We start from the raw sequence: 19,567 nt of genomic DNA on the forward strand, positions 1-19,567 counted from the left end.
TTAAAGATTTTTAACTACTGTCATGTTAACGTCTTTTGTTTGCAACTAATTATGTTTTGTTATCTTTTACATTGTTGCTAGATTAATTTGTAATATTTTTTATAGAATGTGATGATGCCATACTGCCAGATGACCCAGATTCGCTATTGATAACTTTGTATTTTCATCAGAAATACCCAAAATATAAATTCACAAATACTGAAAAAAGTGATTATTTATAGTACAACATACTACAACATATTAGTGGGCAAAACGAGAAGAAAAAAAGACTTCTGATACTAAAATTATACTCTTTAGTTTACTCTATATGACTGAATAACTACTGACCGAAACTCAAAACTGTAAATCTTAATAATTTTGTGTTAAAGCCGCCCTGTTGCCATGGGAACGACTAAACTTCAACATGGCGTCGCTCTCGGAAGACCCGCTGCTGGACTTACAGGCGGAGTATCCGTGGGGAGTTCGCTCCCATGTTTCCCTAGTTGTAACTAAATCTGAGGTAAGTGCGGTAATCACTGAACCTACTTTACATCCACGTACGTTATATTCAATTATTAGAGCAAATGTATATATACTTTTTAATGAGTTTGTTGGTGCATTAGTTAGCCGTTACTGACGTCACACATTAACGTTAGCTTTGGATTAATAGCATTTTTCTACTTAATTTAGTCAACACTGCAAATAAAATTATACAGCTTATAAAAATGCATTGGGTGTTTGCACGAGTTAAGTTTGTTCCTATGCAATAATAAATATCAAAGCAGAATACTTTTATTAAAACATAAATTGCAAATGTAATCACAATGCTTGTCACAAAAAAAAAAAAAAAAAGGAAAAAAAAAACAATTAGATTTTTTTTTTTTCTCCAAATGAAGACCACTTGTTGTTGGACACTTGCAGGTAATCTGGACACGGTGGTGGATCTCTTCCAGACGTACGTACTGGTACCAGTGTCCTGAAAGAAATGCGATGTCGCACCAGGATTTGTTAGCAAACGAAGAGTTACAGAGTAAGAGACACGAGCCATTTGAGCTTTTACTAGTAATGTCAATACATTTTAGTAGTTATTACAGTATATACTCAGGGGTCACCAACCTTTTTTAACCTGAGAACTACTTTATGGGCGCTGAGTCGTACGAAGGGCTACCAGTTTGAGACGCTCTTCTGAAATAACACATTTTATTTTTTTATTTTGCCTTTAGTTATACATAATTAATAATGATAAATGATAATTATCTGTGTGAACACACTGATCACGTTGCAAGACACTGATCACATTAATGATTTCTCAAAATAAATAAATATTATCAACAATGAGCAAGGAGGGAAACAGATATCAGTATTCAGCACTTTAACTTTAGTAATCTTAGTAATTGTTAAATTTCCAGATGACACTTACATCACTACATCTCATAGGAAAAGTGTTCCATTTTCACTATCCATTGACAAACCTTTTTAGCAAAACATAAATAATATACATTGCACCATGTTTCATAAATCTCGGTTGCGTTGTGTGACTTTTTCACCGGTGTCGTGAAAAAAGCCTGTTGTTTACCCAAAGCTGCGTTTAGCTCTGGGCTTGTTCTGCCCATAGTGCGCGTCCCCGTGGGGAGTTAGTGTGGAGCTTTGTGAGACTTAGGCTGTGTCTCAATTCGCCCACCTGGCCTTAGAATCACCATTGGAAGGGCGGTTCGAAGGGCAGTGACGTAATTTCCGGCGCGACAAGGGCTGTCTCATTTCAACCCACCCTACTGAATGCGGCCGACAAACCTGCCCTTCCCTTTGCACCGTTTCCATGGAGATCGGACGTAACCGAAGCGTGCATCCGTGCACACTTCACGCACTTCTATATCCCGTCATGCACCGCGACTACGCAAAAAAGAGAAGAAAAGGAAGTCCGTTGCGCAATATACGTTCAAATGTTCGTGCTGGTTTACCTCATCTACAACAGAGTGACATGAAACTGTTAAATCTGAATAAAGATCTGCACAGTGTGTGTGATGATTAAAAAGGAGTTACATGGAATAAAGGAATGTGCAGTTACTGCTAGACAATAAGAAGACATTTTTATCATTAAAAATTATTACTGCAATAAGAATAATGTAAGAATGTTCGTTTCTATTGTAAGCGTCAAAGACCAAGAGACTGAAACATAAAGTCAGAAGAGTTAAATGAGTTCCACACAGGTAATGTGAACAATGAAGCAACGGACTCTGAGGAAAGGACAGAAGAGAGTCCTGAGACGTGCACAAAATCTTCATGTGTTCCGGTACATTCCATAGGTCTGCACTCCCTCGTGGGCACGTGTCATTTACCTTCGTGTTAGTAAATCAAGACACTAGCTTGATGTAGCGCTGCACTGCTAGAAAATACCTTATAATAATCAGATGAAAAGAACTGGCACGGCACAGAAGGGAAACAGCGCCCTCTACTGTTATTAAAGTGGTGCAGCCACTGGACAAAATACCGAACCATTAAACTGCAATATCCCACTATATGTACCACTAATCAGTGTTCTCTGGTTTATAGACTATGAATGTAGAAATGATATTGTTACCTCTGTCTCTGTTATTACGTTTTCACAAGGTATATTTTGTTTAAGTTATGAAGTAGCTACAATTGAGTAAAAAAATCACCTCGAACGTTATATTTGCCTATTGATATTCAATCTAAACAGAAAGAAACGGCTGTGACGACGACATCTTGACTTTTTTCTATTAAATAATAAATCATTAAAAAATAACGTACGTAATGTACGTATCGTACGCTCAAAGACAGAGGTGGAAGTGCGGTCCGTGGTGTGGACCTGTCCCACTTCAGTTAGATGGAGGCTACACTGAGGAGGGCAGACTCTCGACCGGAACCTTGAAACTACACTTTTGAAGAGTACTTCGTAAGGACCCTTGAAGGGTGCATTTGGCGAATTGAGACACAGCCGTAGTGAAGTGTCCCTCCACATTGTGTCTTTGCCGTCACCACAGTCGCTCCGCAGATGAGATACGCGCAGGTTTCTTTTGTCTTAAATCGTTGTGAAAGTGATCTCTTTATTTTCTACCATGTTTTGGAGTAAGGAACTGCATTCAGCGCATCCTCACAGCGCTCGCGAGCGGAGCACTGGTTTTGTCACGCGCACAATACTGACCTTTGAACTGAGTAGGTCAGAGTTCACCTTAACTTATCTAAACTTCACGTATAATGAACATATGTTTAAGATATTGTCATTTTTAAATCTATATAAACGCAAGGGTGATTAAAAAAATAGCAACAGAATAAAATTAAATTTCAGATGCAGCTCATTAGTGAGTTGTGCTGTTTTTAGAACCGGTCTGCGGGCGACTCATGTGGGGCTTGGGGGCGACATGGCGCCCGCGGGCACAGGGTTGGTGACCCCTATATACCTTCATACTTTAAAGGTGCACTATGCTTTTGTTCTGGTCTACATGCCTCCAGTGTTGGGAAGTAACTGAGTACATGTACAGAGAATATGTGTTCTGAATACTCATTTAGAGTACCTGTATTCCGGTACAGCTACTTTTTCATTTGGTGGTATTCAGAATACAGTTACTTTTCTAAAATCAAAGGGATATTTGGCAATACTTGATCACACAATTTAAGCTTCAAGCCGCAAGATATTAGAGAGAAAAACAACAAAAAAAACACTACTCTTGTGGTGAGTGCATGTGTGATGTTTCCTTCTCTAATTTGTGATAGAAAATGCAAACACTGAAACAAACATAAAGCTGTTTTTAATCTACGTTGCATTTTTACTCTATAATTTAAATGTAACTCAGTGTAAAAGTATTCAAAGTATTCAGAATACAGTACTGTGCCTGGACCATGTATCAGAATTTGTTACAAAATACATTTTAATGTAGATATTTAGTATTTCTGTAACTAAATACATTTTCAAGTATTCCCATCACTGCATGCATCTTTTTTGCCTGGAATGTTCCACAGTATGGCATTAACTTACCTATCAGGCAATTGCTTAAAAATACTGGAAAAACATGCCTTCTTATTGTAGGGGGTCCCATCTCCACAGATCTGATCTGTAATTTGGCCTGGTGATAAATACATTTAATGCCATACTGTGGGATATCCCAGGAAAAGCAATACCATTTCCATGAAGACACGTAGGTAATGAAACCTCCCCTAGAAAAGTTACACAGTGTATTTTAAATTACTAGTAACCTTTACACTTTCTAAATAATTGACTGAAGTTCCTCTTATATTGACCTATTTGACCAGATTAAATGTGTAAAACAAAAGTATTTTAAACTCATTGTGACATTCCTAATCGCTAATCTCTATCTAATCTAATCTCTCACTTATTTCCATATAGGACCATTATATATTATAAGATTAGAGAAGAGTCATGAAAAAATTATACTATAATTAATAGTAAAAAAGTATTTGGGGAAACTATATTGCTCAAGTAGGTGTCTGGATGTAAGATGATTTTGACAAAAAATAAAAAAATAAAAAAATAAAAATACTGTAATTTGACAAAACATCAAACAATGCACAACATCTGGAATGTTCAGAAGAGATGACAAAAATCAAAAAATATATATATTTGAAAAGTGGTGCAAGAAACACAAATGTTCAAATTAATTCCAGTACTGACAAATATAGGCAAGGCAAGGCAAGTTTATTTGTATAGCACAATTTGTACACAAAGTAATTCAAAGTGCTTTACAGAACAAGAAAGACATTAAAATCACACAAATCAAAACATAAATAATCACCCAATCTGCAACTCTCTCACCCACTCGTTTGCCCCTTTAAAAACTCTCTCTCGCACTCTTTAAACACTGTCTTGCTCAGTTTAAGAACTTTCCCATTACTTTACAAAAAACTTTCCTGTCACTTCTCAAATACTTTCCTGTCACTTTACTATGTCTAATAAAAGTCCATCAGTCCATGTTTCTTTTGTCATCATAAAATGACCATTAAAGGAGAAGAGTGCAGAATAAAAACCTTTCAGTCGTATGCACAGCTAAACAGAACCGTTTTGAGCCTGGATTTAAACATTGTCAAAGTAGAGGCCTGTCTCACATCTTCAGGAAGACTGTTCCAGGTTTTAGCTGCATAAAACTGAAACACTGATTCCCCATGTTTAGTCCTGACTCTGGGCACCAGCAGGAGGCCGGCCCCTGAAGTCCTCAAATTGCGAGATGGTTCATGTGCCACTAACATGTCGGAGATATACTTTGGACCTAGGCTATGGAAAGACTTATACACAAGCAGAGCTGCTTTAAAGTCTATTCTTTGAGCTACAGGAAGCCAGTGCAGAGACCTGAGCACAGGACTTATGTGCTTGTACTTCCTGGTTCTAGTCAGGACCCGAGCAGCAGCGTTCTGGATGTACTGCAGCTGCGTTAAGGCTCGTTTGGAGAGGCCAGTGAGCAGGCCGTTACAGTAGTCTAACCTACTGGAGACAAATGCATGGATAAGTCTGGTTTTGACAGTAAACCTTTGATTTTTGCTATGTTTTTTAGGTGGTAAAAAGCTGCAGATGTTATTGATTTGATGTGGCTGTTAAAGTTCAAGTCTTATTACCCCTAGATTTCTCGCCTGATTTGATGGTTTTAGAGAGAGACTGGAGGTGACTGCTGACACTTTCTCTATGTTTCTGTGGGCCAAAGATGATGACTTCAGTCTTGTCTGAGTTTAGCAGAAGAAAGTTGTTTTGCATCCACACACTGATCTGTTGGATGCAGTGGCAGAGTGAATCCACTGGTCCATATTCACCTGCTGCCAGTGAGATATAGATCTGAGTGTCATCTGCATAGTTGCGGTAGGACACATTATTGCTGCGTATTAACTGGCCTAACGGCAGCATGTAGAGATTGAACAGCAGGGGTCCCAGGATTGAACCCTGGGGTACCCCACAGGTCAGGGACATTTTATCTGATATACATTTTCCAATTTCAACAAAGTACTCCCTGTTTTCTAAATAGGACTTGAGCCAGTTTAGTGCAGTACCAGAGATGCCCACCCAGTCCCCTAGTCTCTGTAAGAGAATCCCATGATCCACAGTGTCAAAGGCAGCACTGAGATCTAACAGGATCAAGACTGAGTCTTTGTCTGCATCAGTGTTCAGGCGGATGTCATTTGTCACCTTGATAAGAGCAGTCTCAGTGCTGTGGTGGGGTCTAAAACCTGATTGGAAGACATCAAAGGAGTTGTTCATTTCGAGGAAGTTAATAAGTTGTTGGTAAACAACTTTTTCGAGGACTTTGCCTAAAAACGGCAGATTTGAGATCGGTCGATAATTGTTCAATATTGTGGCATCAAGACTGCTCTTCTTTAGGAGAGGCTTGATAACCGCAGTTTTCAAAGCGCTTGGGAATGTTCCAGATTGAAGTGACATATTAACTATGCAAGTGAGTGGTGATAGGAAACTGTTGAGCACAGACTTGAGAAATCCAGTGGGTAACACATTGAGGCAGCATGTAGGTGACCTCAGACTGGCGACGATCTCTTGGACAGTTTTGTCAGTTACAGGTGCAAAGTGAGTCAGCTCTAAGTGTCTAGGTGGTGTCAGCAGTGGTGGCTGCTGGGTTGTTATTTGCATTGTGGAATTTATGGCATTTTTAATGCTGTGAACCTTGTCATTAAAGAATACTGCAAACTCATTGCACTTAGATGTGGAAATTAGTTCTAATGGCAGTGGAGCTGGGGGGTTTGTTAATCTGTTTACCGTTGCAAACAGGACATGAGAGTTGTTACTACAACTTCCAATAATGTCAGAAAAATACCTTTGCCTTGTTCTACATAAACTGTGGTTGTACATATACATCTTTTCTCTGTAAATCTCATAATGAATCTGGAGCTTTGACTTGCGCCATTCCCGCTCGGCCCTCCGGCACTCCCTTTTCTGTGCCCTGACCAAGTCATCATTCCTCCATGGCGCTTTCTGCTTATCTTTAACCATTTTAACCTTCATCGGGGCAATGGTGTCCAGAACATTCAAAACATTCGAAGTTACAGAGTTCAAACAAATCAACATTAGAACATGAGGCATTTTCAAAGTGTATCATTTCCATGAACAGTGCACCTGTGTTATCATTTATGTGTCTCCTTCGAACAACTGCAGGACCAGCCGCTGGTTTGGGAATAACAGACACGTCAAAGAAGACACAGAAATGATCAGACAGAGCAACATCCACCACACTGACATTTGAAATATTTACTCCTTTTGTAATGAGCAGGTCCAGAGTGTGTCCTCTGTTGTGGGTGGGCTCGCTGACATGCTGAGTCAGACCAAAGGTTTCAAGAACAGAACTGAGCTCTTTAGTGTGTCAAACACATTATCCACATGTACATTAAAATCACCTGTAATAACTAAACCATCAAAGTCTGTGCACACGACTGAAAGCATCTCAGTAAAATCATCAATAAAACTCAGACAGTGCTGGGGAGGTTTGTATATGACTAAGTAGAGTATGGAGGGGGATTGTTTTAGCTCCATTTTGAATGAAGCATACTCAAAAGATGAAAACACCCCAAATGACAATCTGTGACTAACTAAATTATCTCTAAAAAATGCACTGCCAAAATGCCTTTTTGTTTACTCGTGTTTCAGATTCAAATTTGAAGTTGGGTGGAGTTGATTCCACTAGATTTGCATTACCTGTGTTTTTGTCAAGCCATGTTTCGGTTATAAACATAAAGTCAAGACTAAAAGAAGAAATAAAATCATTAATTAAAAAGGACTTGTTACATAAAGATCTGACATTGAGCACAGCAAGTTTCAGATTAGTTTCAGTGGGACTGGATGTTATCTTCTTACAGGGAATGTGAACTAAACGTCTGTGATTGGACAGTCTAACTTCTTCTGTTAATCAGTCTATGTGTTGTAACTGTAGATACAGCTCCATCACAGGGCCTCAGCATGATATTATCTTTATCATGACTGTCCTGGGACAGCAGAGGCCCTGTGTGTCCTAGCTCTTGTTGATAACAGCTCTGGGGGAAGTCAGGGAAGGGCAAGGAGGGGGGAGTTTGGGTGAGTTACCAGGTGAGGGTCGAGGAGGCGGAGCAGGGGGGAGTTTGGGTGAAAGACGAGGGGGGATAGGTGGGTATGGGAAAGAGGTCAGCATAGTTGATGCCAGAACTCTCGATCGCACTATATTAGGTGTGAGGGGAGCCATCTTTATTCCTGATCTGATGAGACTTTCTAGATGGTCGGGAAGGGCCATAGGTGAAGGTGGGGAGGAAAAGGAGAGTGAGGAGCCCCTAGAGGGAGTAGATGTAGCAAAGGGGACTCAGGGCTGGTCTGTGGGCAGAAGAGGTGATGTGGGTGCTGCTGCGACTGAAACCTCTGCTGGGGCTGTCACAGACAGGTTCAAGGCCTGTGATGTGGGCCCTGAGGGAAGAGACGCAGGAGATGTATCCTTCACTTTTGAATCCTTCGCTGGGGGAGATGGTTGTGCTGCTGGTTGTGAGTCCTTTGCTAGGGGAGGTGGTGGTTGTAGTTGTGGTGCTGCTGGTGGTGCTGACACATTGGCTCGGTCTGTGGTTGGTGCAGCAGGAATGCTTCTCTCATTCCTCTTTTATCTCACTGGCCCAGGACCCTGTCCAGGCCGGTTTCTCAGAGCGTGGAGGAGGTTATCCGTCAACACTCTCACTCCACCTCTGCTCAGGTGCGGGCCACTTCCCTTGAACAGGTCCTCTCGTTTCCAGAATAGATCAAAGTTCTCAATGTAGTGCAGTCCTCTGGCTGCACATTCGTTGAACAGCCATGTGTTCAGCTGAAGCAGCCGGGTAAATTTGTTCATCTTCCTTCTGTCTAGGTTAGGAAGAGGTCCACTAATGAAAGTCTTAACCTCCACTTTATCAAGCTCCTCAAATAATTCAATGAAATGCTTTTTCAAGATTTCAGTCTGATTCATTCCAGTGTCAACTGCACCCACGTGCACAATCAGCTGTTTAGCTCCTTGGTATGTTGACAAAACTTTTGGGAGGAGTTTTGTAATCTCAGAGACAGTGTGACTGGGGTACGAGCAAGTTTGGATTCCTCTGTGAGTCACATCTCTGATAGCCCCGTCTCCTAGCAGCAGCGTATCTCTGACCTTGACGTTTGGCACAGACCGCCTGTCTGCCGCCGCTCTTTTGCCAACTTCATTGCTCTTGTTTTGTGACAAAAATCAATTTTCCGTTTGTATATTAACATCAACATCAGTCTGTGACAGTGGTAAAAATCTGTTTGTAAGCTGTAGTTTGGGTGATGTAACTATATTAGCATTGTCTCTTATCACTTGTCGCGTTGGCTTGAAATTCTTGTCTTTACAAAGTTTTGGAAAAGACACCGTATCACTCAGGTTTAAGTTGAAAGTAGCAGTTTTTTCACTCTCTTCTCTGAAAGTAACTGTAGGCTGCTTACCGCTGGAAGTCACAGGGAGGGTTCGGTGAAGTCCTTTTTCAGATTCTAAAACAAATATCCGTGCTTGTAGCTCAGTAATTTGTTGTTGATAGTTCCGACAGCGTTCGCAGAAAGAATTTCTTTCGTTTCTTCCTCCGGACATGTTGGTGGCTCGTCAAAAATTTTGTTAAAAATGTAAAAATTGTTTAAAAATCTTGGTTTACTTCAGAGAAAATCATAACTAAACAAATCTCCCAACAATGGAAGAGGTAAAATGATTTAAAAAGCAAAGTAAGGAGGAAGCAGCAGGAGCAAGCAAGGTTTATACTACTCAAGTAGGAGTAAACGTACAGTGTAAGAAGACTACTCAGTACTATTTTATTCATAACTTACTCAAGTTTATGTACTTGAGTAAAAGTAAAATCGGTATTACCATCTTTAATTGTAAGTCAAAGCCAAATTGTTCTCTTCTCCAGGTGAAATCACTACAGTGTTTGGGCTGGATGTTCTGAACGAGGTAAAGAATCTGTGCAAAGGTCCATTTAATTACCTGGAGATTCTGCCCGACCATCTGCTACTCCAAATTCTGGGCTTTCTGGAGCTGGAGGATGTGAAACAGCTCCGATGTTGCTCGCGACGATTCTGGGAGGTGAGTATTCAATTCAATTCATTTTATTTTTGTAACGCCCAAAATCACAACAACAGTTGTCTCGAAGGACGTTCATGTTTTGGTTGATGGAGGAAACCGGAGTACCCGGAGAAAACCCATCCAGACACGGGGAGAAACATGAAAAAAACACACAGATAGGCCTGGGCGACCCGGGGATCGAACCAAACCTTCTTGCTGTGAGGCATGAGTGTTGCCACTCAGCCACCGTGCTGCCTACACACTAACCATAAATGTAAAAAAACAGTCTAAGAAGTCTCGCCCATGTACTAGGAAAACCTCAAAGGCAGGTTTATGCACTGGCAACCCAGGTTCACTTGTGATTGCAGCACCTTTCAAAAATAGTAATAAAGCAGGCTATATACAGTTCATTTAATCATTGACAAAAAACGCTACTATGTATGTAAGATACAAGGGTAAACCTTTTAGAAACTTTAACAGGGTTCATTCAGATCATTGAATGTGGTTTGGAGTAACCATGGCGCAGCAGGTATTTTATTCAAAGGGACTTTTCTTTTAGTGTTTTAGATGAGAGCTACCTGAGGGGCTTATAGGTGACAAAGCTTTGGAGGACCAGGACTGATTTTTAAAAGTATAATCCGATCTTTTGCTCAAAGCAACTTAAGTGGAGTTCTTTTATATGAATCATGTTGAATTGAACCAGAGGTTGAGCCTTAGCCAAACAGCTGTAGTGACTATCACAACATTGCCAATATGTGCAGAAGGTGTTTAAAGAATACTTAATGTGATCTTGTTTTATTAACAGCTGGTGCCTGTCCGAGCACAAACCAGATGAGCAGACGTGTCCTATCATCTGTCACAGTGTGTCCAGGAGAAGCCTGAGGTACAGGAGCAGACTCCTGCAAAGACTGTTTAATAAAATACAGCATTGCTTTAATCCCTCAGTCATCCAGGTCTGATCCATTGTAAGAGCCAAACTTTGGCTTTTACTATACAACATAGATCCGAAACTAGCGTAATATGGGCCCTTTAAATATAACAAATAACTCCAGAGGTACAAATACCACAGTTTGAGAAACATATCTGAAAGGATTATCGCAATAAAACTAGATTAGTGTTTGAGACCTACACTATTACAATTCACGACCATTGTAGGATAGAGCAAGGAAAATTTTGACAATTACTATTTCACTTTACAATATTAACAAGCTTGTCAAAGTGCAGCTGTTCCCTAATCATTATTAATTTGCTCCACACACTTGCCCAAGGACATATCAACAGCACGCAGTGATTGGAGCTGATGAAGCAAACATTTACATCTAACAGAATTATGTAACTTTATGTGAATTTAACAAAATAACACAATAAAAACACACAAAAGTTGAAGTAGCAAAATATGTCTTAAGGTGGAAAGTAACAGATCCACCTTAAAGTAAGTAGCTTAGGTTGAGGGTGCTAGGGGTGGTCCGGAGGCACGGTCCCATGGGTGGCTCTTATCTACACAGCGCACACTAGATGTCCATACCTTCACACGGAGAGGATGATTAAACACAGAGAAGACAGGGCCGAGACAAAAACAAAAGCAAGATTACATCAAAAGAGTAGAAAGGTATTTTTAGTTTATGTCACACTCTCATAAGGGGGCAGGAGACACTGGGTAGAATTGTACTCAAGGAAGAGCAACCAAAACTCAAGTAAGAGTAGTGTTACTTCAATAAAAATAATACTTAAGTAGGAGTAAAGTAAAAAAAAAAAGTACAATTTCTGTTCTACTCAACTAAATCTCACAGAGATTAGTTGAGTATTACCTATCTCTGAAGATAACTCAATAATTAGATCTCATTTTTGGTGTGTTTTTCCATGCACAAAGATTGATTATCAAAAACCCCTGGTGACATGTCTCACTTAATCAGTAGGTTACTCTTTGGAAGACAAAGTATAACTCGTTCAACTCTTTGTTTACCTTGTAAAGCTGCACAGGTGTGAATGAAATGAATGAAAATCTGAAAGAAATCTGATTCCTCACATCAGATGTAACTGTTCACATGACATTTCAATCATTTGAAAACTCCAGACCAGGTCAGATCATGATCAGATTTGTGTGCATGGAAACATATGTGTTTCTGTAAATCAAATGTGTAATATTGTTAACTCCAGTGGTGGAAGGTAACAAAATAAAAGTAGTAAAATCCTACTTAAGTAGAACTTTTAGGTGTCTGTACTTTACTTTCTACTTTAGGGGTTATTTTTACCATGTTCGTGGTAACACCATGGCTGAAGTTCAAAGTTCAGCTTTGAGCAAAAAATAAATAATGTATTCTTATCATTACTGTTGACCAAAATATGTATGTGTTATTTTTTTACATTTACACTTAAACAAATTAACAACACTTGTTTATAAATGTACTTTTAAAGTAAAAAGTAAAAGTATTTCACACAAGTACTAATATTTTTACATTTATTAAGTAAATTTTACCTCTTTATGTGTACTTTTACTTAAGTACTGAGAACTTCATCCACCACTTGTCAACTCAATCATTACATGCCTAGAATGTATTACTTAAAATACCATGAGTCTGGCTGCAGACCTCCACCCAGAGGACCCTTCCCGCAGACCTCCACCAGGATCATGAGTGTACTTTATAAAAGATGTAATTCTAAAATTCATTTTAAATTGTTTAAGGTGAAGCACTTTAAAGACATTTAAACACCAATAGATTTCATTTTTTCATTTGTTAGCACCCTCCTTGGCGTGGCAGTGCTGTCCATACACAATGCACATGTTTGAAATGGAGTCTTTTAAGTGACTTTTACTGAAGGGATTACCGTGTCACTCTCTTCGACATTGGCTCTCTCCGCGTCTCAGCTCCAGCCAAAAGGCTCCTCGCGCACTATGAATGCCATTCACGCGCAGCACCTTTGACCACTCTCTACTTTTGATAAAATACCTTTGTTAAAAAAACAGAATCACCTTTGCGCGAAAAAGTTCTTGGTGTGTAATTTGTCTTTTACGCACAAAGCCTCCATGGAGTTTTGACAGTAGTGTGGGAAAAGGGGTGTGATTTACGCAATGGCCAATCAAGAGACCCATGAATGCCTTCATGGTCTGGTCCCGGGGTCAGAGGAGGAAGATGGCGCAGGAGAACCCCAAGATGCACAACTCCGAGATCAGGAAGCGGCTCGGCGCGGAGTGGAAGCGGCTGTGCGACGCGGAGAAGCGGCCGTACATCGACGAAGCGAAGCGACTGCGCGCCCAGCACATGAAAGAGCACCCGGACTACAAGTACAGACCGCGGCGTAAAGCCAAGCGCCTGCGAAAGGGGCGCTACCTGTTCTCCATCCCAGCACTGCTCGGGGACACGCCCGCTGCTCTGCTCGAGGACGTACCTATGGACTCGTTTCTGACAGCAGGAGAAAAAGCGAGAGGTCTGCTGGGACCGCGCTCTGCGTCTCTCCTGGAACAGAATGTGGGTAAAGACCATCAACTTTACTCTGCACAGCGACTTAGACGAGCAAGTTGTCGTAACAGCGTGTATATTATTATTGCATATTACAATTATTGCATATAGAACCAACTCCAATTGTATTTGCAGCAAATACACAGAACTTAGATTTTACTGAAGCAACTTTTAAAAACAGTCATCAACAAATTTTGAATGTACCATAATCCCCCCAGACAAGACCACGCCATATTTCCACAGTGTATGAGATGCTCATTCGCCTTAACAGACTGACAGAACGTTACATGTCAGATGTGTGTGAAGCTGCGTTATAGCGCATCCCTGCTCTGTGCACGTGCTGTGATTATTGCTTACCTGAGCAAAACTGGGGTTTCCCACCTCTGAATATGACCACCTCAAACTGAAGAAAAAGAGGGACAAACTGAGTGCGGTGGGACATGGAGGGATGAACTTAAGGCTCGTACATAATAAATACAATAACACCATAAGATTCTTTTGTCAGTCAACAATGCGAAAGAGACTGAAATAGCAAAAGGTGGCAGCATATTACAACCCCGAATGCCCGTACACCCCAAAACTCTTGATTCGTTTGTGAGACAAATTATATTATCATGTTTTGTTTTTATACAATTCATGTGGCGTCAAGGAAAACGTGGGGCGTGCTCTAAATAAGTGGGATGAGGGACAGAGCCTAAATGACTGCGCAGGACAACCAAAAGTGAAGCTGATCATTCTTTTGCACCATTCATTCATATATGGTGCACGTGATACGTATACAGGTGAAAGGAAAAAAATTGTCATTATTGTAAAGGCAGCGGAGAAGTACTTAGGTATTTCAAATATTACATGGGAATCGATTCAGGAAGAACTGATGTTGAGAGCAAAAAAAGCTTCCTCTAAGCAACCTCAACAATGGAGTGGTACATCTACTTCTGCATGTTGATTGTATTCCAGTGGAATGCAAGGAGCTTGATAAGTAATGGGCAGGAATTCAAAAAGTATATCTTAAACTTAGAGGAAAAGCCTCATGTACTTTGCATTCAGGAAACATGGCTCAAACCTAGATTGTATTTTGTTAGTCCGGGCTACACATGAATAAGGAATAATAGGCAACAGAGGCAAGGTGGAGGGGTTGCAACATTTGCTCAAAATGGTTTGAGTTTTAAGGTAGAGGAAATAGAGCAAGATGATGAATCAATAAATGTGTCGATATGGACAAGCAAGGGTAAATTTAATGTGATCAATTTTTACAACCCTTGTAACAGGCTGAGCACAAAAGATCTAGATAACCTGAATATTGAAGCTCAGGGAAAGGTTATATGGTGTGGGGACTTTAACTCTCACAGTTCACTATGGGGAAGTTGTAACACGGATGCTAACGGTGTGGTCATTGAGGAATTTATTGAAACTAACCTCTGTTATTATTCAGGCAGCAGAGGCTACTATCCCGAAGGCTGGAGGGAGAGGAAGAACTAAAGATGTCCCGTGGTGGAATGAAGGGTGTAGTGAAGCTATAAAAAACAGGAATAAGGCATATAAGCAGCTAAAGAAAAATCATTCTATGGAAATGCTTATTGAGTTCAAAAGAACCCAGGCCCTTGTCAGGAGGACTATTAGACACTCAAAAAGAACTTTTTGGAGGAAATACTGTAATACAATTGGACAAGACATAAAACTATCAAATATATGGGGAGTCATTAGAAAAATGAACGGAATAAAGAGAAATTATTTAATGCCGGTTTTACAAAGTAACGCAATCATAGCAGTTAATAACAAAGATAAAGCAGAAATGTTGGCAAGAACGCTAATTAAAATACACAGTTCAAATAACCTCTGATGATTCAAAAGAGAGCAGAGATAGAACCCTTGCAGAAAACCCAGAAGTGACTACCCGGAAAAATCCCTCAAACGATAACTTGGATAAACCTTTTACTATATTTGAATTGACGAAAGCTATTACATATGCAAGGCAATCTGCCCCCGGGAAAGATAGAGTCTGTTACAGCATACTGGCGAGAATGGAGGATAGATCTCTATAAACTGTGTTACAACTATTTAACTTAGTCTGGGAGACAGGGAAGATTCCTGATGCGTGGAAACAATCCATTATTGTACCTATCTTAATGCCAGGCAAAGAAGCCTCGGATCCTTCAAACTACCGTCCTATAGCTCTTACCTCGCAACTGGGAAAAACAATGGAGAGAATTATTACAAAAAGACTTGATTACTTCCTGGAGGAAAATAAAGCACTTAGCCCTTTCCAAAGCGGCTTCCGTAAAGGAAGGAATACTGTGAATGCTATATTGCGTCTAGAACAGTGGTTCTTAACCTGGGTGCGATCGAACCCTAGGGGTTCGGTGAGTCAGTCTCAGGGGTTCGGTGGAGGTCAAGACACGCACCAGACTCATATGATTCACGGACTGTGAGCGTCTCCAGATGTTGGCCGTGTCCCAATTTGACAAATGCACCTTTGATGTGTCTATCGAAGTACCTGACTTAAATGAGCCGTTCGAACGGCATAAAAACATAAAATGACATAAAAATGACTTTGCTGTGAAAATGACATGAGAGTGGCCAAGGTGAAGCCATGCATTTATGAACTGGTCTCTCAAAGGCAACAGCAGACGTCACGCTGATTTGCAGTAAATATTCTTTATTATTGTAGCCTGATGGAAATTAGATGATGGGTGTGTGTTAAAATGTAAAAAAAAATAATAGCATAAATACAATAAGTTCATTATTGGAATACATAAGGTTAAAAATTAAAAGTATTTCATCATGGTAGTATTAAAAAAGGTCAAGTCTTTGTGAAAAGGTATGTATGTAATTTGTTGTGAGTTCATGCATTGTATTGGTTTTATCTTTGAACACAGTGATGTTAATGCACGATTCATTTTGTGCACCAGTAAAACATACATGTGTCTTGAATTTGGAAAAAATAATATTTTATTTTTCAATACAGAAGGGTTCGGTGAATGTGCATATGAAACTGGTGGGGTTCAGTACCTCCAACAAGGTTAAGAACCACTGGTCTAGAATCAGAGATAAGAAAAGCCCAAACAAATAAAGAAATGGTCCTGGCAGTTTTCTTTGATATTGAAAAAGCTTATGATATGCTCTGGAAGGGGGGGATGCTAATAAAACTGTCTAAACTTGGAATAAGAGGAAAACTGTATAACTGGGTTTTGGATTTCTTATTTGGCCGAAAAATTGAAGTGAGAGTTGGATCAGTGTACTCCAACATGTACTCTGTTGAGAATGGAACTCCACAAGGCAGTGTGTGCAGCCCAGTACTTTTTGATATTATGATTAATGACATATTTGAAAATATAGAAGATAACATCGGAAAGTCCCTGTATGCGGATGATGGAGTCCTCTGGATACGAGGTCGTAATTTAAGGTTTTTACAGCGGAAAATGTAAAATGCAATTAAGGAAGTGGAACTGTGGTCTAATAAATGGGCTGGTAAAATGTCTGTAGCAAAGACTCAAGTTATTTGCTTCTCTAAAAGACATAAGAGTGTAACGCTGAAACTGTACGGACAAAAGTTGGAGCAAGTTAAGAATGTGAGATTTTTGGGAATGATATTTGATGAAAAACTTACCTGGAAACTACATATTGAGTCAGTGCAGATTAAATGTAAAAAAGTGAATAATCTATTACGGTGCTTGGCAGGCCAGGACTGGGGAGCAGTGAGGGGAGCCTTGCTGAGAGTATACCAGGCCCTTGAGGTCATCTCTTGATTATGGATGTTTTGCATATATGTCTGCTGCTGAAACACATTTAAAAAAAATGGAAAGAGAACAAACGCAAGGGCTAAGAACATGCTGTGGAGCATTTAAATCGTTGCCTCTAACAGCACTCCAAGTGGAGACAGGGGAGCTCCCCCTTCGTCTAAGGAGAATTAAACTCATGCTAGCATACTGGATCAACCTTCAAGGACATAATGATACTCACCCAACAAAGGCTGTTCTTAAAGACTGCTGGGAGCATGAAGAGTCAGACCTTTTCAGCTTCAGATGGATAGGTAATAAAAGCACAGCAACTCGGCCTCACTGACTTTAAATGTAGTCTCACTGTCCTATGCTCTCCAGTTCCTCCGTGGTTTTTTGTTGCCCCAACAGTGGACCTCTCTCTTCATAAAGTAATCAAAGAAAAGGCTAGAAGTACTCCAGAATGGTTTATTGCACAAAAGGACTTTGAAAAGCATACAGACAGTCTTGTATTGTATACAGATGGGTCAAAGGACCCCGAGAGCGGCAGGACCGGTGGAGCAGTGAATATTCCTCAATATAGAAATTGCATCAGAAGAAGAGCATCAAACCATCTTGATGTCTACACTGTTGAAATGGTGGCCATTGAATTGGCCCTGAATTGGCTCCTGGAGAATAATAACTAACATCCACAAAGCTGTCATTGCATTGGATAGTCAAGCCGCATTATTAAGTATAGAATCAGGAAAGTCCTGCAGGATGGATGTACTATACAGAATATACTATCTACTCTTCCAGTTACATAGTGTGATAGAAGTGATGTTGGTTTGGGTCCCAGCCCATGTTGGAGTTGAAGGCAATGAAGAAGCTGACATAATGGCTAAACAAGCACTTAGGTCTGAGGTAGTTGATATTAATATTCCACTGAGTCGAGCTGAAGGAAAAGCCATATTGAACAGTAAAATCCTTGAGCTCTGGCAAGAATGTTGGGATCTAAATGACACAGGGAGACATTTACACGGCATCGAAAATAAAGTTGGATTAAAACAGAACCCAGAAGGAAGTCGCAGAGACGAAATAATAATAACAAGAATGAGAATAGGACATACATGCTTGAACCACTCGCTCTGAAGAATCGGAAAGCATCCTAATGGAAATTGTGAGTAGTGCTCTCAGCCTGAAACAGTGAACATGTCCTTATTAACTGTGAACACTATAACCATCAGGGATCACAACTCATGGAAGCAGCTGCAAAAGGAAAAATGGACTTTACTGGGAACGGGGCTTAAAATTATAAGAAAACAATTAATGTGTTCTGTTAGAAATGTTCGTTTCTGATGCAAGCGTCAAAGAGGAGAAAGAGACTGAAATATAAGTCAGAAGGGTTTAATGAGTTCGTCACAGGTAAAGTTAACAATGAAGCACCGGACTCTCAGGAAAGGATAGGAGTCCTGAGATGTTTGTGTTTCCAGCTTTTATAGGCCTCCCAGTGTGTGAGGCGGGTCTTCCTCTCGGCAACATGTGGTTACACATTAAAAACCTTTTTTGGCAAAATGTGCGTTTTTAAGTCACTCAATCTTATTGTTTTATGACCCTCACAGGATGGGGGCACTCAGTCCTTGGTGAACAGGGCCACAGATAAGAAGTGGCCCTGGTCCTAGGTGTTATCTTCTTGGCCCCAGTGCTGTAGATTGCTTTACGACCCTCTCAGGGTGGGGGTCTTTGGTGAGTAGGGCTACAGGCATCTGAGGGTAGCATTACATTGTTAATACCTTACAATTCCCCCTTTTCACACCATGCTACATGGTGTGAACCCAACTATGAAAAATAAAAAGTAATGTTTACAACAAGTAATAATAATGGAAGAAATTAAAAATTTAAGCAAGTATAATACTAAGGATAATAACAAAAGCATACACATTCATGAGTAGAATAAATGAAAATAATTTTGCTAAATTAAAGTACGTGGATTTATGGGAACAAAATCTAAAAACCCATTTATTATAGTTTTGTCATTTTTTCACCTTCTGACTTAAATGGGAAAAGACATTTTGTGGCCCCGCTCCCGGCAACCGTCCGAAGACACCACATATACCCACAGTACTGTACATGATTATGCTATTATTAAACCAACCAAAAATCAAAAACATGAATTTCCCAAAACAACATTATACAGCATGTTTACACTGAATGTCCTCAGTCTCAGAGTCAGAAATAACTGATGTACATAGGAGGAGGGGTGTTAGAAGAAATAGGAAGTAGTGCCATTTGTTTTGCAGCAGTAACTTCTTTAGAAAAAGCTGTAGTCACTTTACTTTTGTGGGCTTTGTCAATTTTTTCGATTCTAATAGCCCTTGAGCGACTGTTAAGTACCTTGTAAGGACCTACAAATTTG

General features: G+C 40.1%; 2 protein-coding genes across 2 annotated transcripts; both read left to right on the forward strand.

Annotated features, from left to right (window-relative positions):
* Positions 1-403: 403 nt before the first annotated feature.
* On the forward strand, positions 404-10,833 carry LOC117378061 (F-box only protein 36-like). Its single transcript, XM_033974599.1, has 4 exons — positions 404-499; positions 901-1,009; positions 9,847-10,019; positions 10,804-10,833. Exons 1-4 carry the CDS (start codon positions 404-406, stop codon positions 10,831-10,833), a joined length of 408 nt encoding a protein of 135 aa, XP_033830490.1.
* Positions 10,834-13,078: 2,245 nt separating this feature from the next.
* LOC117378062 (transcription factor SOX-14-like) lies at positions 13,079-14,935 on the forward strand. Its single transcript, XM_033974600.2, has 2 exons — positions 13,079-13,469; positions 14,889-14,935. The coding sequence occupies exons 1-2, from the start codon at positions 13,088-13,090 to the stop codon at positions 14,933-14,935; spliced, it is 429 nt and encodes a 142-aa protein (XP_033830491.2). The 5' UTR covers positions 13,079-13,087.
* The last annotated feature ends 4,632 nt before the right edge of the window (positions 14,936-19,567 follow it).

This window comes from Periophthalmus magnuspinnatus, chromosome 10 (genome assembly GCF_009829125.3).
Source record: "Periophthalmus magnuspinnatus isolate fPerMag1 chromosome 10, fPerMag1.2.pri, whole genome shotgun sequence".
NCBI lineage: Eukaryota > Metazoa > Chordata > Actinopteri > Gobiiformes > Gobiidae > Periophthalmus > Periophthalmus magnuspinnatus.

What these genes read in the sequence shown, in the direction of transcription:
- LOC117378061 (XM_033974599.1), top strand. Translation starts at nt 404, where the DNA reads ATGGCGTCGCTCTCGGAAGACCCGCTGCTGGACTTACAGGCGGAGTAT. An exon ending in AGCAAACGAAGAGTTACAGA is followed by an intron (nt 1,010 to 9,846) that starts GTAAGAGACACG and finishes TCTCTTCTCCAG; the next exon opens with GTGAAATCACTACAGTGTTT. An exon ending in GCTCGCGACGATTCTGGGAG is followed by an intron (nt 10,020 to 10,803) that starts GTGAGTATTCAA and finishes TTTTATTAACAG; the next exon opens with CTGGTGCCTGTCCGAGCACA.
- LOC117378062 (XM_033974600.2), top strand. Translation starts at nt 13,088, where the DNA reads ATGAATGCCTTCATGGTCTGGTCCCGGGGTCAGAGGAGGAAGATGGCG. An exon ending in TCTCCTGGAACAGAATGTGG is followed by an intron (nt 13,470 to 14,888) that starts GTAAAGACCATC and finishes GTTATTATTCAG; the next exon opens with GCAGCAGAGGCTACTATCCC.